Source organism: Sciurus vulgaris (genome assembly GCF_902686455.1).
Source record: "Sciurus vulgaris genome assembly, chromosome: 3".
In the NCBI taxonomy this organism is placed as follows: Eukaryota; Metazoa; Chordata; class Mammalia; order Rodentia; family Sciuridae; genus Sciurus; species Sciurus vulgaris.
This window is the reverse complement of record NC_136463.1, coordinates 4,732,383-4,746,107: the sequence shown is the minus strand read 5'-3', so window position 1 is coordinate 4,746,107 and position 13,725 is coordinate 4,732,383. Positions and strand designations below refer to the sequence as shown.

The window sequence follows — 13,725 nt, the reverse complement described above, 5'->3', positions numbered from 1 at the left end:
CGGCCGGGCACCCGCAGGCCCCTACATTGTGGGGGCCAGCGCAGCTCCATGCCACCTGGCTTTGGCCCTCTTGGCCCTGGTCCTGGCCAAGGCAGGTTCAGGGACCTGAGGGCCCACTCTCTTGCCTTTGCTGACTGGCCCAGGCCCCAGGAGGTCACCCAGGCAGGTTCTGTGGCTCACCCTGGCTCGTCCCTACCCAGGATGCCCCCTGGCGCCGGCCTCATGGAGCGGATCCAGGCCATTGCCCAGAACGTCTCTGACATCGCCGTGAAGGTGGACCAGATCCTGCGCCACAGCCTGCTCCTGCACAGCAAGGGTGGGTGCCGGTGGAGGGGGGAGCACCCCAGGCTGCTGCGCGGGGGGCGGGGGTGTCTGGGGAGGCCTGACTCCTCCCTCCGTAGCTTGCCTGGCTCTTGAGGTCCTGCTCCGGGCTCTCTGCAAGATGCCCCAGGGTCCAACCCACCCTGACCTGCCTGAGTGGCTAAGGACTGAGGAGGCCCCTGGAGTCCTGTCCCCTGGCCTCCAAGAGTGAGGCCGTGTGGGGAGGGGCCCAGACCCCCTCCATTCCCCTCCCTGGGAGCAGCAGGGGCCGCGGGCCTCTCCGCCTCCTCAGACAGGGTAGGGGTGCGCTTGTGGGACCGAAGCCTTTTGCTGCTCCCGCCGGCTCCTCGTGGGCTCTGACCTCCTCTTCTAGCAGGCTGGGGGTGGAGGAGGGCAACTGGGACCTGGGGACCCCTGGGTCAGGCCATTCAGCCAGAGGGGGTGGGCTACTGACCCTCGGAGGTCATCCCGTCCCTCCTGTCTCTCCCCTGGCTCCTCCCTGGACCCCTGTCCTCAGCATGCTGACCTCTCCCCACAGTGTCTGAAGGTCGGCGGGACCAGTGCGAGGCGCCCAGCGACCCCAAGTTCCCTGACTGTGCGGGAAAGGTGGAGGTGAGACCTGGCCGGGGGAGAAGTGTGGCCAGGGAGGTGGCAGCCTGGGAGCTGACCTGTGGGCTCTTCACTGGCAAGGGCCTCTCTGCCCAGCCTGTGGCTCCTGGCCCCGGCGCAGCTGGCTGAGGCCGACCTCAGGGAGGCGCTGGGCATCTCTGCTGGGCGCTCTGCACGGCCACCAACCCAGATTCCCTTGGACGTCTCCCCCGGGGGCTCAGCACCTTCTCCTGGTAAATGAGCTGTGAAGTGTGTGCCATCGGCTGCCTGGTTCCTGACAGCTCAGAGAAGGAGCAGGCCTCCTTGCTGTCTCCATTCCTCCTGGCCGGTCCCCGGCTGGACTGAGGGTGCCTCCCACCCCGCTCCAGGGCTGCTCTGGCTGTGCGTCCGTTTGTGTGGGGAGCCAGCACACAGCTGTGAAGTTCCTCGCTGCTTTGAGGGCGGGCTGCGGTGCTGCAGACCCCGCCTTGAGGACCACTGCGGGGGTCCTTCCCTGGACCACCCCAGGCCCACTTGGAGGCTGCCCCACGACAAGGGGCTGAGGCATGAAGGACAAGGCTGGCTGCACTGCTGCCCCTCCTGGCTCTTTGCGCAGGACTTGGCCCCTGTGTCCTGACCTGGCCTGCTCTCCAGGGGCCTCCTCTGCCTGGGCCTGGGAGGTGGTGGTCCTGACTCTGCCTTCTCTGGAGTTGTTGGTGGCCAGGACAGCTGGCCAGGTCTCTGCCCTTCCTTGCTGTCTCTAGGGCAGAATACACTGCACAGGCCCTGTCCTGGCGGACCTTGGGGTCCCTGGAGATGTGCATGCAGGGGAGGCTGCAGGGGCCGGGGCTGATGATGGCGGGTTGCCCAGACGTGGCCCTCTCTGCAGTGGATGCGTGCCCGCTGGACCTCTGACCCCTGCTACGCCTTCTTCGGGGTGGACGGCACCGAGTGCTCCTTCCTCATCTACCTCAGCGAGGTCGAGTGGTTCTGCCCGCCGCTGCCCTGGAGGAACCAGAGCGCTACACGGACGGCCCCCAGGCCCCTTCCCAGAGTCCAGGTAGGCCTGGAGGGGTGGGACGTCCTCCCTATGCTGGACATTCTCTGGAATAGTGGGAGAGACCTCAGCCCTTCCCAGGCGGAAGGGGGCTATGGGCTCTGCAGGAGGTGGACAGATGGGAGGTCAGCTGGACAGTGTCCCTCCACCCCTGGGGTGCTGCTCAGCAAAGCCTGCCTGCAGAGGCAGGCTGGGTCCCTGCAGGGGCCCTCTCGAGGGGCTAGAATAATAGCAATAATAGCTGCCCCTTACTGAGGGTTTTCCACATGCCAGGCACTTTCTTTGTACCTCCGTCTGCTGACCAACCTCATGTGATTGCATCTAACAGATGACGAATCTTAGGCTTAGGATTGAGGGGTTTAATACATATGGTGAGAGGCAGCCCTGCCCTACAGCCTCCTTGCAGCAGCTGGGATCCTGGGCATCGTCACAGCTGGCCACCTCCCTGGAAGAACTTGGGGCAGGTAGTTCAACAGAGCTGAGTTGGGACACACCAACTTGGCTGGGGGTCACTGTGGGGGATGAGAGCACAGCTCCTTGATTTTGGGTGCTGGTGGGACTCTTAGAAAGGACAAGAGAAGCTGGAGCAGACCCTAGACTCGTGGAAGGTGCCAGTCGCTGTCCCCGGTGTGGCAGGGGGTGGGGGGCCAGGCCGCAGGTGGGGGCTGGGAGAGCTGAGGCTGGGACTCACCTCCAGGCAGTGTTCCGGAGCAACTTGTCTCACCTCCTGGAGCTGATGGGCAGTGGGAAGGAGTCCCTGATCTTCATGAAGAAGCGGACCAAGCGGCTCACGGCCCAGTGGGCCACAGCTGCCCAGCGCCTGGCACAGAAGCTGGGGGACATCCGGAGGGACCAGAAGCAGGTGTGTAATCCTCTCAGGGAACAGCCCCGAGAACTTGGGTGATGGTCTCAGGGCTGCAGCTTCTGAGCAGGCACAGAGCTGGCCCTCAAGCCCGATGGATTTCTTTGCATACGATCCAGAGGGAGAGGGGTGGGCATGGCCGGGTCAGGATGGTGCAGGTGAGGCCCTTTGCCCTTTGCAGAGCTGGGGGAGGGCAAGGCCCTGAGGAGTGCCCTGTGCTCTGTAGGCAACTCGTTCTCATCAGGCGGAGAAGTCATGGCTTCCGCCTGGAAGTTTCGGAGTAACAGTCTGTTTGGGGAAGACTTGTCCATCCATTCATCTGCCTGCCCACCCATCTGTCCATCCACGCATACACTAGAGAACTACATGACTCTGTCTCACCCTGGCTGTTTCTCTGAGTCCCTCTCGTTTCATCAACTCTCTGGTCTATGTCGACCGTTGTCCACCTAGAACATAACTCCTTGCATTGCGATACCTGGTGTGGTTACCTTGGCATCCAAAAGTGACCGCCCAGGCCCAAACTGGAGACAGTGTCTGTTGCCACTGGTCTCCCAGCTGGTGACTTGGGGTGGGGGCACAGAGGTCTGCTGCTCTTCCATGCTGCCCCCGCCCCCCTGTTGTTCCTCTGACCCAGATTCTCGTTCACATTGGCTTCCTGACGGAGGAGTCTGGGGACGTATTCAGCCCGCGGGTGCTGAAGGGCGGGCCTCTAGGGGAGATGGTGCAGTGGGCGGACATCCTGGCTGCTCTCTACATCCTGGGCCACAGCCTGCGGGTCACCGTCTCCCTGAAGGAGCTGCAGAGGTGAGTGCCGGGGACAGCCAGTGCACTCAGCTGGGGTGGGAAGGGACCGAGGAGAACATGAAGTCCCTACTCCACCGCAGGTCCCATGGCCCACAGATCCTAGGAGTCTTCCTGGCTTTCCGTCAGGTCCCCACTGACCCACTCCGTCTGCCTCCTGCTTCCCCTCCATGCTGACACTCAGTCACGTTTGGGACGCACTCAGGAAGTGCACAGTACAGTTCTAACAGTGTTTGCGTTCAAGGGCTGACAAAATTGGCTTGAGGGCCAGGCATGGTGGTGCATGTCTGTAATCCCTGTGGCTCCGGAGGCTGAGTCAGGAGGATCGTGAGTTCAAAGCCAGCCTCAGCAAAAGTGAGGCACTAAACAACTCAGTGAGACCCTGTCTCTAAATAAAATAGGGTTGGGGGTGTGGCTCAGTAGCGGAGTACCCCTGAGTTCAATCCCTGGTAACCCGCCCCAAAAAAAACTGACTTGAGGGACTGAGGCACATCATGAAGGTGGGGTCCCTGGTGCCTGCCACCGTGGTGGGTTGGGCACACCCTTGGGGGTTTCTCTTCTGGAACCAGATTCTTTCCTGGGCCTACTGTGGAGGCTGGGGCCATAGGACCTGGAGGGTCTGGGTGGGTGGCTGATGGCCACTCTTTGTCCTCTGCTGGCTCTCCGGGGTCCCGCTCCTGACGTCTGTCAGAGGTGGAGGCTCCTGGTGCTTGGGAGAGGGTGGAGCCAAGGGTTGTGAGTGTGGGAGAAAGGGCGGCGGGTGGAGATTGGGTGCAGGGCATTGTCGGGGTGGAGAAATGCACGATCTCCCCCCTTATCTTTTATATTTATCGTGTGATATTCGGAACATTTGAAAGTATGTAGAACCCTGTGATGTGGCACCTGGAACAGGCTGACCTCCCACGGTGTCACCGCCCCCACGAGGTGGGGAGGATCCGAGGCTGAGTTTCTCTGCCTCCCCCCGAGGAAACTCATGGCCTGAATTTTGTGATCATACTTGGCTTTTTTTTTTTTTTAAATGAGTTTTTCCCATATATGTGTGTCTGTAGATGACATGTGGTCTGGTTTGGGTCTGGTCTGGGGCTTTGTGATGATGGTGATCACGGTGTCCACCGTCCCCGCCTCCGAGACCTCCTCTCTCCATGGTGGCTTCGGACTCGTCCTTGCCTCACATGGCCGTCTTCCACTCATTTCCACTCATTCCCACTCTGTAGAATATTCCACTGCGTGAACGTGCCGTCATTATGTATCAGTGTTTGCTGTCTGCAAAATTTTCATTCTTGCTTTAAAAATTGGTTTGAGATCTGGGGTCGTGGCTCAGTGGTGGAGCACTTGCCTAGCATGTGTGAGGCACTGGGTTTGATCCTCAGCACCACATAAATATAAATAAATAAAATAAAGGTATTGGGTTCATCTACATCTAAAAAATTTTTTTTAAATTGGTTTGAGCCAGGCACAGGTGTCCACAGATGTAATTCCAGCAACTCTGGAGGCTGAGGCAGGAGGATTGCAAGTTCAAGGCCAACCTTGGTAACTTAGTGAGGCCCTATCTCAAAAATAAAAATTAAAAAGGTCTGGGGATATGACTCAGTGGCTGAGCATCCTTGGGCTCAATCCCCAGTACCAAACTAAAAGAAAAACCCCAAATTGGTTTGAACAGTGTGTGCTGTGGTGGACATTCAGGTCCATGTCACTTGGGGTACTTGGTAAGGGTTTCTCAGGTCAGTTGAAGAACTCATCCCCAGGCTGGCAACCCCCTGAGAGCTGGTGCTGACCTCACAGTGTGTTTTAGCAGAACCGTCCAGGGACAGATCCTTCAACTGAATACAGCTGAGAGACACGTCGTTCTACTGATTCAGTTTCTCTGGGGCCTAGACTTAGATGCACAGTTTCTGGGTCTGGGGTGTGTGCAAATTCAACTTTATGAGAATATGCCAACCTGGTTTCCACGGTGACTTTGTCAACCGCGGTCCCACCTGTTGGCCACGCCCCCATACTTAGGGTGCCGACTTCCTGGGTAAGCTGTGCATGCACCGCAATGTCCTGCCTGGCCTTGCTTTGCATTTCCTGACAGCCGTGAGCGTCCTGTCCTGGGCGTGCTGTTGCTTCTTATGGGTGAAATGCCCATTCACATCGTTCGCTGGGTTCTTTTCCTTATTGAGTTGTTGGGTTCTTTATATATCAGATATAAATCCCGTGTGAGTTGTATGTGTTAAAAAATCTAATTTGTGCGTATCTTTGTAATTTCCTTATGGTTTTTTCCCCTCCAAGGAGCAGAGGTCCTTAATTTTAACATAGTCCAAGTTATCACTCTTCCTCTTCATGGCTCGGGATTTGGTGCTGGGTGGGATTCCATTCCTCCTTCTCATTGGCTTTTCGATGGGATCCCCATGGCTTAGGTAGGAAGGCCCCAGAAGACCCCAGAGTCCTTTGCGTGTGTTCTCAGGTGGTTTTCTAGCAGGAATGAGGTTCCTCTCCGAGCCTGCCTTCCATCTTGGTGGCATGTGTTTCTGGATGTCACTTTCTTCTGAAAGGCCCCCAGCCTGGTCCACAGTGCTGCTGCTCTGTGGCACAGAGGAGACTAGATGGGGACAGTGCCATCAGCAGTCTCAGGTCACTAGGGCCCTGGGAGCTCCAGTCTAGGGCAGCAGCTCAGCCTCTGCAGTTCTTACCTACCAGGAACCCAGGTAGGACGTCCTGTGGAGCAGTAGTGCCAAATTCAGAGAGGAGGCTGCGTCCGGCACGTGTTGAGGGGGCCACTCAAGGAACTAGTGTTTGGAAGGATTCTATCCCGAGGCCTGGAATTCACCCGCTGGAGTCAATGCTTGTCTCTGGCAGGCGCAGTGAAGGTGAACGAGTGAGGTGCCAGATAGGGGCAGTGAGGTGCCGGGTGGGGCAGGCCCCCCTGAGGAAGCGAGTGCAGCCAGGAGCGGGTTCTGGAGGAGGTGCCCACTGTGAAAGAGCCCCTTCTTCTTCTGCAGGCGGAATGTCACCAAGCCCCCAGGCTAGCAGCCAGGTGGGGAGCTGTCCTGGAGTGCTGGTGCTGAAACCAGACTGCTTCTGGATCTGGGCTGGGGTTCTCGCACTGTGGCATCTTATTGACAGGTCCTGCTGTTCATGTGGTGCCGGCCACTTCAGAGCGGAGGTGTGCCTGCCTGCCTCCCACCAGCACCCACTGCTGCGCCTGCGCTCTGCCCAGCCCCGCTCCCTCCAAGCAGAGAGCTCAGAGGGTGCTCTGATGCTGTGCTTGGAGCAGAGGCTGCTTCAGGCGGCCAACATTTGCCAAGAATGATAAGGAAGTCTTTCCCTGGCCTGGAAGCTTCCTGCAGGAAGTCTGATGGGTTGGGGATGAGGAGGAGGCAGAGGAAAAGGGACCCGGGGTCAGGGAAGCTGTGGCTATGGCTAACCGGAGCCAGCCTGCCTCAGGCACAGTGGCAGGCAAAGTTCTTGTGGGTCATCAGAGACCCCGAGATGCTGTGGGAGTCCTGAGGGTGTCTGGAGCTCCTCGCGCCAGCCTCTGCCACAGCTTGGTGGGTAGGGAGCATCTGTCTATCAGGATCACCGCCCTGCCCGGCTGCAGGTTAGAGGAAGTGGTGTTTCGCAAAGGCCCTCGGCCGATCCTCCTGTCTGATCAGGCAGGGTCTGGGCCAGAGAATGTGCTTTTGTTACTGCTCCATCGTGCTCCTGGTAGCCCAGCAGGGGATTGTCCTGCTGGAGAGAAGCAGAGAGCTCAAGAATCTTTGAGAGGCAGGGGCTTCTCGCTCGCAACCTGCACCCTAAGTCCTTACCTGCCCAGAGCATGCCAGCCTTCTGGCTGCTCCCTAGAACCTGGCATGGCTGCCATTGCCCATCCCAGGGCCCAGGCAGTGATCACGGGGTGACCACACTTGGGAGGCCCTGGTGAAGATGCCCAGACTGGAAGATGCCTCTGCTGCTATCCCATCACAACTCGTGACACACATACATGCATGCACACACGCACACACACACTCACGTCCCTACACACAGGGCACATGCACGCACATGCTCAGGCAGCCTCCATGCACACACACACACACACACACACACACACACACACATGCATGCATGTGCAAATGCATGTTCTCACACATGCATATGGTACCCTGTGCATGACCCCATACACACATGCTCACGCACCCTCCGCACAGCCCAGAGAACCAGGGTCTTTTCCCTAAGCCTTCACTTCCTGACAGGCTCCTGCTGATCTAAACTCCCAGAGGCAGGGTCTCCAGGGAGCGGTCACCTCTCTGACTTGCCCAAAGCTGTGGGATGCCCTGGCCCGAGGTCCCCTGTGGGGTGTAAGTGTGAATGCGCGATCTTGCTCAGGGCAGAGTGGTGCAAACAGCTCAGCCCCTGCAGAGATAGCCTTGGGAAGATGCTTTCTAAATTCGTTACCAGGTGCAATTGAAAAACAAGGAAAAGTTGTTAAAAATAAAAACAGCCGCCTTCCCCAGGGGAATTCCCCGGTTAGGTCTACAAGGTCAGCAGCCGGGCCCTGAGCCTGGGCTGCAGCTGGACACCCTGAGGGTCTTGGGCACAGCCAGGTCGGCCCCTCTCTTGGCCTCTCTGATTTAGCAGATGGGGGGCTGATTTCTTAATGCCCCTGGGGTGATTACAGTGAGCACCGAGTGGAGAGTGGAGGAGCCGGAGGCTGGGGTTGTCTCGGCAGTCCCCCGTACACCATCGGGCTGGCCGTGGGGTTGGGACACTGGAATATGAACTGATCTGCATGACGGGTGCAAGGGATCTGTCCTTAGGTCCCTGGTGCAGGGCCTGCGGGTGGGACTGGGGCCTGGGGTGCAGCTCAGGCCTAGAAGATTTGCAGAGTGAGGATTCCTCCTGCATCCTCTGCACTCCTGAGGCTTCAGGACGCCCTTGGTGGCAGGAGCCGGGGGCCACTGGGTGTGAGGTAAGTGCAAGGGGGTGGGTCAAGGAGGCCCCCTTGGAGGTGGCCCAGCTCGGGAGGCCTCTTGTGCGTCCTTCCCAGGGGGATTGGGAGGGACCTGCTGGCTTGGAGTGAACTTCCTGCCACACCCTCTTGAACGTACAATGCTTTCTTCCTTCTTTAAAGGGAGGGATATAGGTCCCCATAGTTGGAGGGGAGGGAGGCAGAGGTGAGGCCAGGGTAGAGGCTAAGCTGTGGAGGCCTCGGCACCTTCTCTGCCAGGGCCACCCTGATGCTACGTCAGCGTGGGCCTGTCCTGGAATGGGAGACCTGAACACAGGAGCTGCGCGTGACTCCCCAGGAGTGCTGCAGCGGAGGCTGTGACGGAGGCCAGAAGCCTGAGGTCTAGGGTTCGGCAGGGCTCCCTCTGAGGCTCCGGGGAAGGGTCTGCATCTGGCTCTCTCCTGGCTCCTGGTGGTCTTCTGGCATGCTTTGGTGTTCCTTGTCTTGTGGATGCCCCAACCTGACCTCTGCCTTCATCCCTGCCAGGCCTCCCTGTGTGCAGGTTGGTATTCAAACTTCCCCTGTTAGGTGGACATTGGGCCCCTCAGGCCCTGATTTTAGTTTGAATACCTTTGTAAAGATTCATCTCCGGCTGGCTGTGGTGACTCACGCCTGTAATCCCAGCGGCTCGGGAGGCTGAGGCAGGAGGACCGTGAGTTCAAAGCCAGCCTCAGCAAAAGTGAGGCACTAAGGAACTCAGTGAGACCCTGTCCCTAAGTAAAATGCAAAATAGGGCTGGGCAGGTGGCTCTGTGATTGAGTGTCCCTGAGTTCAATCCCCAGTACCAAAAGAGAGAGAGAGAGAGAGATTCATCTCCAAATAGGGCTGCATGCTGAAGAATCGGGGGTTAGGACTTCAAATATGAATGGGGGGGGGGCATGCATCCCATAATAAGATGGTAACCATTTAGCCTGGACAGGGCTCCTGGGCAGAGACCATGGAATGTCCACAGGGCCTGCAGGAAGTGGGGAGCAGCACAGGCTGACTTGAAATAGATCAGCGGAAGTGAAGTCCTCCGATTCTGAGTCTCAGCCTCTGCGACAGAGGCGTCACCCCTGGCTGGCGATGACCCACGCGGGAAGGCAGCGGAACAGAGACGCGGCTCGTACATTTGTTGTTGCGTTTTTACAGATGTTCATGGCAGATGTCTCGGCCACGACTAAGCACCCAGGCTGGACGCCGAGCCGCTTTCTCTGTTCCTCGTGTTTTGGGGTTTTAATTAAGCAGCTCACTGGAGTGATGCCTGGGTGCGGCGGGGAATCCATATCTGGCTCTGCTGCTGCAAGGTGTCGGGCCAGGGGATGGTGTGCGGGAAGATGCCCTCTGCGGGGACATCCCACATGCCTGGCCAGCGGGCAGGCGGGGGCGCTCAGCCAGGGCCCTGTCCATCCGCTGCTGCCCAAGTTGAGGTCCCGATGCCAGGATCCGGGGGTGTTGGAGAGCGAAACCTTCCCTTCCTGGGTGCAGAAAATCAGCTGTGCTCATCAGTTTTATCTGTGTAATTTCAGGCATCATTAATCGTACGTGGCACAAGGAAGAGTGATGGGCTCCTCATCCATGAGTGAAATTGGGTTTAGTAGAAAATTAGTTGACTTAACCGGCAAATGATGAAAGCTGGAGAGGAGTATGTTTAAACGAGGAGGCGAGAAGGGCACCCTGGGCTGTCCAGCAGGGGCCGGGCTGGGCACTGGTCCCTAGCCCAGCACGTTTATTCAGGGGAAGTACCCAGCAGGGTCCCCAGGGAATGGTGGTGGCGGGGACCCGTCTTTTTCCTCCGGGAGTGCAGCTGGACCAGCGGGAGCAGCTTTGGGGTTTGAATCTGGTCAGTTCCAGGCAGCGTGGGCCCAACTGCTGCTGGCCAGTGGGAGCTGAGCAGGACCAGACTGAACTGTACGGCTCCAGCCAGCCGCTGGGAGGTGCTGCCTGCCTCAGGTGTCCCATGGGGTCAGTGTGTCCCTGGAATTTGTGTGTTGGAGACTTAGTCCCCAGAGTCGGATGCTGACGGCATTTGGAAGCCATCGGGTCAGCTTTCCTCTCAGTGGCCAAAACATCTGACATGAGCACCTTCGAGGAGGAAGAGTTTGCTTTGGCTCACGGTTTCAGAGGGTTCAGTCCCTGGTTAGCAGGTGCCATTGCTGGGGGCTGAGGTGAGATGGAACTTCAAAGTGGAAGAGCGTGGTAGAGGGGAGCTGTCCCAGGACAGGGGGTCGGGGGCAAGGGACCTGGACATGCCTCCAGTGACAACGTCCTCCAGCTGCATCCCCCTCCCAGTAATGCATTCAGCTGTCAGTGGATTAATCCATCACACTGATGATTCACTGATGAGGTCCGAGCCCTCCTGGTCTAATCGGGGTCTAAGAGCCCCACTTCTGCGGACCATGCTCGCCACCCCCGAGCTTAGGGGGAGGCGATTAGGATGGATGGGAACCCGAGGGCAGGGCCCAGGAGGAGGGCTGTTTCTGAGGAAGAGAGGCCCCTTAGCACACTCGCTCTGTCCTGTCACATGACACCCCCTCCCATCATGGTGGAAGGCCCCTGCCAGGTGCCCTGCCATCAGCATGCTCTTAAACTTCCAGTCTTCAGAACTGTGCGTTAGAGAAACAGACTCTCTTCTTTCTATGATCACCTGGTCTGTGGTATTCAGTTATAGCAACAGAAAATGGACCAACAGGGATGGGGCAGAAGAGAAAAGACTGAGTTCAGGGTCCATGGGGAAGACCTTGAGTCAGCTTCAAGCATGTGATTGGCAGTGCCCCGTGGCAGCAGCTGGGTGCTGGGCCAGGGCCCAGGGAGGTGTGCGGTGCAGAGGGAAGGAACCTTGGAAGTTGAGCCCAAGTGTCAACAAACGGCCAAGTAGCGGGGAGGCCAGAGAACATAGTCTGGAAACCCGCACTCCCAGGCTGAGAGGCAGAGGCTGGGAGGGAAAGCAGAGGGTTGGAACATGGATGCCAGAGAAGATGCTTCCAGGAAGGACGGTGTGGCCAGGTTTGCCTGATGCTTGTTAAAAGTCAAGCAAGGAGCCGGGCACGGTGGCACATGCCTGTGATCCCAGCGCCTCAGGAGACTGAGACAGGAGGATCACAAGTTCAAAGCCAGCCTCAGCAATTTAATGAGGTACTGAGCAACTCAGTGAGACCCTGTCTCCAGATAAAATATAAATATATCTTTTATATATATAGAACAACCACTGGGGCTGGGGCTCGGTGGTTGAGTAAGCACCCCTGGGTTCAATCCCTGGTACAAAAAAAAAAAAAAAAAAAAAAACCCAAGCAAGGAGACTGGAAGTGTCCAAGGAGTCTGGCCACAAGGAAATCATTGTGGACCCTAGAAAGAGCTGAGTGATTGAGTTGTGGGGGCAAAAGTCACAGACTCACGGCTGTGAAGTGGTGGCCTGCTAGGGAGCAGTGGCCGAGAGTGCAGGTGCCCCCTGGGGGGCTGCATGTCCAGATTAAACAGCAAAAGCTGGCCAGCTCACAGTTCTGGAGGCCAGAGTGCCAGGTCCCGGCCTGGGTCGGGTGGGCTCCCGCGAGGCTGTGAGGCAGACTGACCTGGGCCCCACGCCCAGCGTCTGCGGCCCTCCAAGGCTTGTGATGGCCATCTTTCTGTGTCTCCACTCTTGCCTCTGTGCATTCTGGGTCCGAATTTCCTTCTGTAGGTGGGCAGGGTCGCACTTGATGGGGGTCCCCTGATGACTACATCTGCAGAGCCTCTGCATGCGAGGTCACACTCGGAGGTACTGGGACAGGACTTCAACAGCTTCCGGGGAGACACAAAGGAAGAGGCACGGAAGATGGGAGAAGTCGAAGGTGCCGGAGGGAGGCGGCACAGTTGGTGGCCCAGGGGTGGCCCAGGGAGAGGCCCAGCCCTCCGTCCTGGCAGGAGAGAGGGAGGAGATGGGTCACGTGGGTGCTGGCGGGCACAGGATTGGAGGCCGGGGACAGGGCGCGCGCTCTGATGGTTTCCCTTTTATTTTGATGTGAGGGGAGCGTTTGCTGGGAATCGGGGTGGGGGATGTGAGGAGGTGGACGAGACGGACACTCTGAAACACACCTGCAGGCCTCCCCCCAGCTCCTGGGGGGTCAGCCCTCGAAACAGGAAAACAAACCGACAAAAAGCCAATCGGCCAGGCTGGGGAGGGTGGTGTGGTAGTCATCCGCTCATTACAGGCTTTTGTATCATTTTCTGGATATTAGGATATTTTCTCATGTTTAAGTTCATGCAGTGGAAACGGAGAGAAGCTCAGGCTCCTGGGCTGAGCACCTTATGACTAGTGCCCCCTGCCCCCGGGTGCCGCAGGCAAGTGACTGATTGACAGGGAGGTCCACAGCCTCCTCTCTCGGTTTCCGTTCTCCTGCCTGCTTTGTGTGTGTGTGTGTGTGTGTGTGTGTGTGTGTGTGTGTGTGTGTGTGTGTGTGGGAGGGGGACATCTGACCTGGTCCTCTGGTTATAGGCACCTGGGGCCGGGGAGCTTAGGGCACTTGACGGTCCTGCCCGCCTCCCTCCCTGGGAACCTGGCAGAGGAGGGGGTAGTGCCACCTGTCCCAGCCCAGAGTCAGGCTGGCTCACCTTCAGAGTCTTGCCCTAGGAATCTGCAGTTGGGCTGCCCTGCTCCCAGCCTGTCATTCTTCCTTGGGGCCCGGGATCGAGGGAGGGTCCCCCGACCTCCCCTCCCCTGCTGCCCTGGTGTGAGTCTGCCGTGTGCACCTCAAGCCCCTGGAGAAGCTGCGCCCTCTGCCCAGGAACCTGTGTACTGAGGCGGCCGTCGCCTCCCTTCTCCCAGCCCTGACCCTGTCCCCAAGGCGGGGCAGGTGGCTGCAAAGGAAGACACGTTTAGTGCCAGTTTAGTGCCATCGTGGGCTGTGGAGAGGGTCTGTGCAGCTCAAGCAGGTGGGAGTGCGGGCCAGACAGCGCAGGGGGGGCTGCTCCCATGCCGCCGAGCAGGAGAGGGGGGCACTGGGTTCGGAGGCAGGGGGAACCCTGGCACCAGGGGACAGTCTTGTGGAATGGGGACAAGAGGAGGCCAGTGAGGAGGGGACAGTGACCAGACCTGGAAAGTGGCACCCACAGAAAGGGTCCAGCCCTGCTGCTCTGGTCTCAGAACTGTCCCTCAGATCACAAAGGGGTTTG

The 13,725-nt window shown here is 58.5% G+C and overlaps 1 protein-coding gene across 1 annotated transcript in view; it reads left to right on the top strand.

Annotated features, from left to right (window-relative positions):
• Positions 1–13,725, top strand: part of MGAT5B (alpha-1,6-mannosylglycoprotein 6-beta-N-acetylglucosaminyltransferase B) — a 60,268-nt gene that overhangs the window by 24,186 nt on the left and 22,357 nt on the right. The window contains exons 4-8 of the mRNA XM_079132694.1: positions 201–316; positions 860–933; positions 1,799–1,969; positions 2,664–2,828; positions 3,463–3,632. Of these exons, the coding sequence (XP_078988820.1) occupies positions 201–316; positions 860–933; positions 1,799–1,969; positions 2,664–2,828; positions 3,463–3,632 (696 nt within the window). The remainder of the gene's footprint in view (positions 1–200; positions 317–859; positions 934–1,798; positions 1,970–2,663; positions 2,829–3,462; positions 3,633–13,725) is intronic.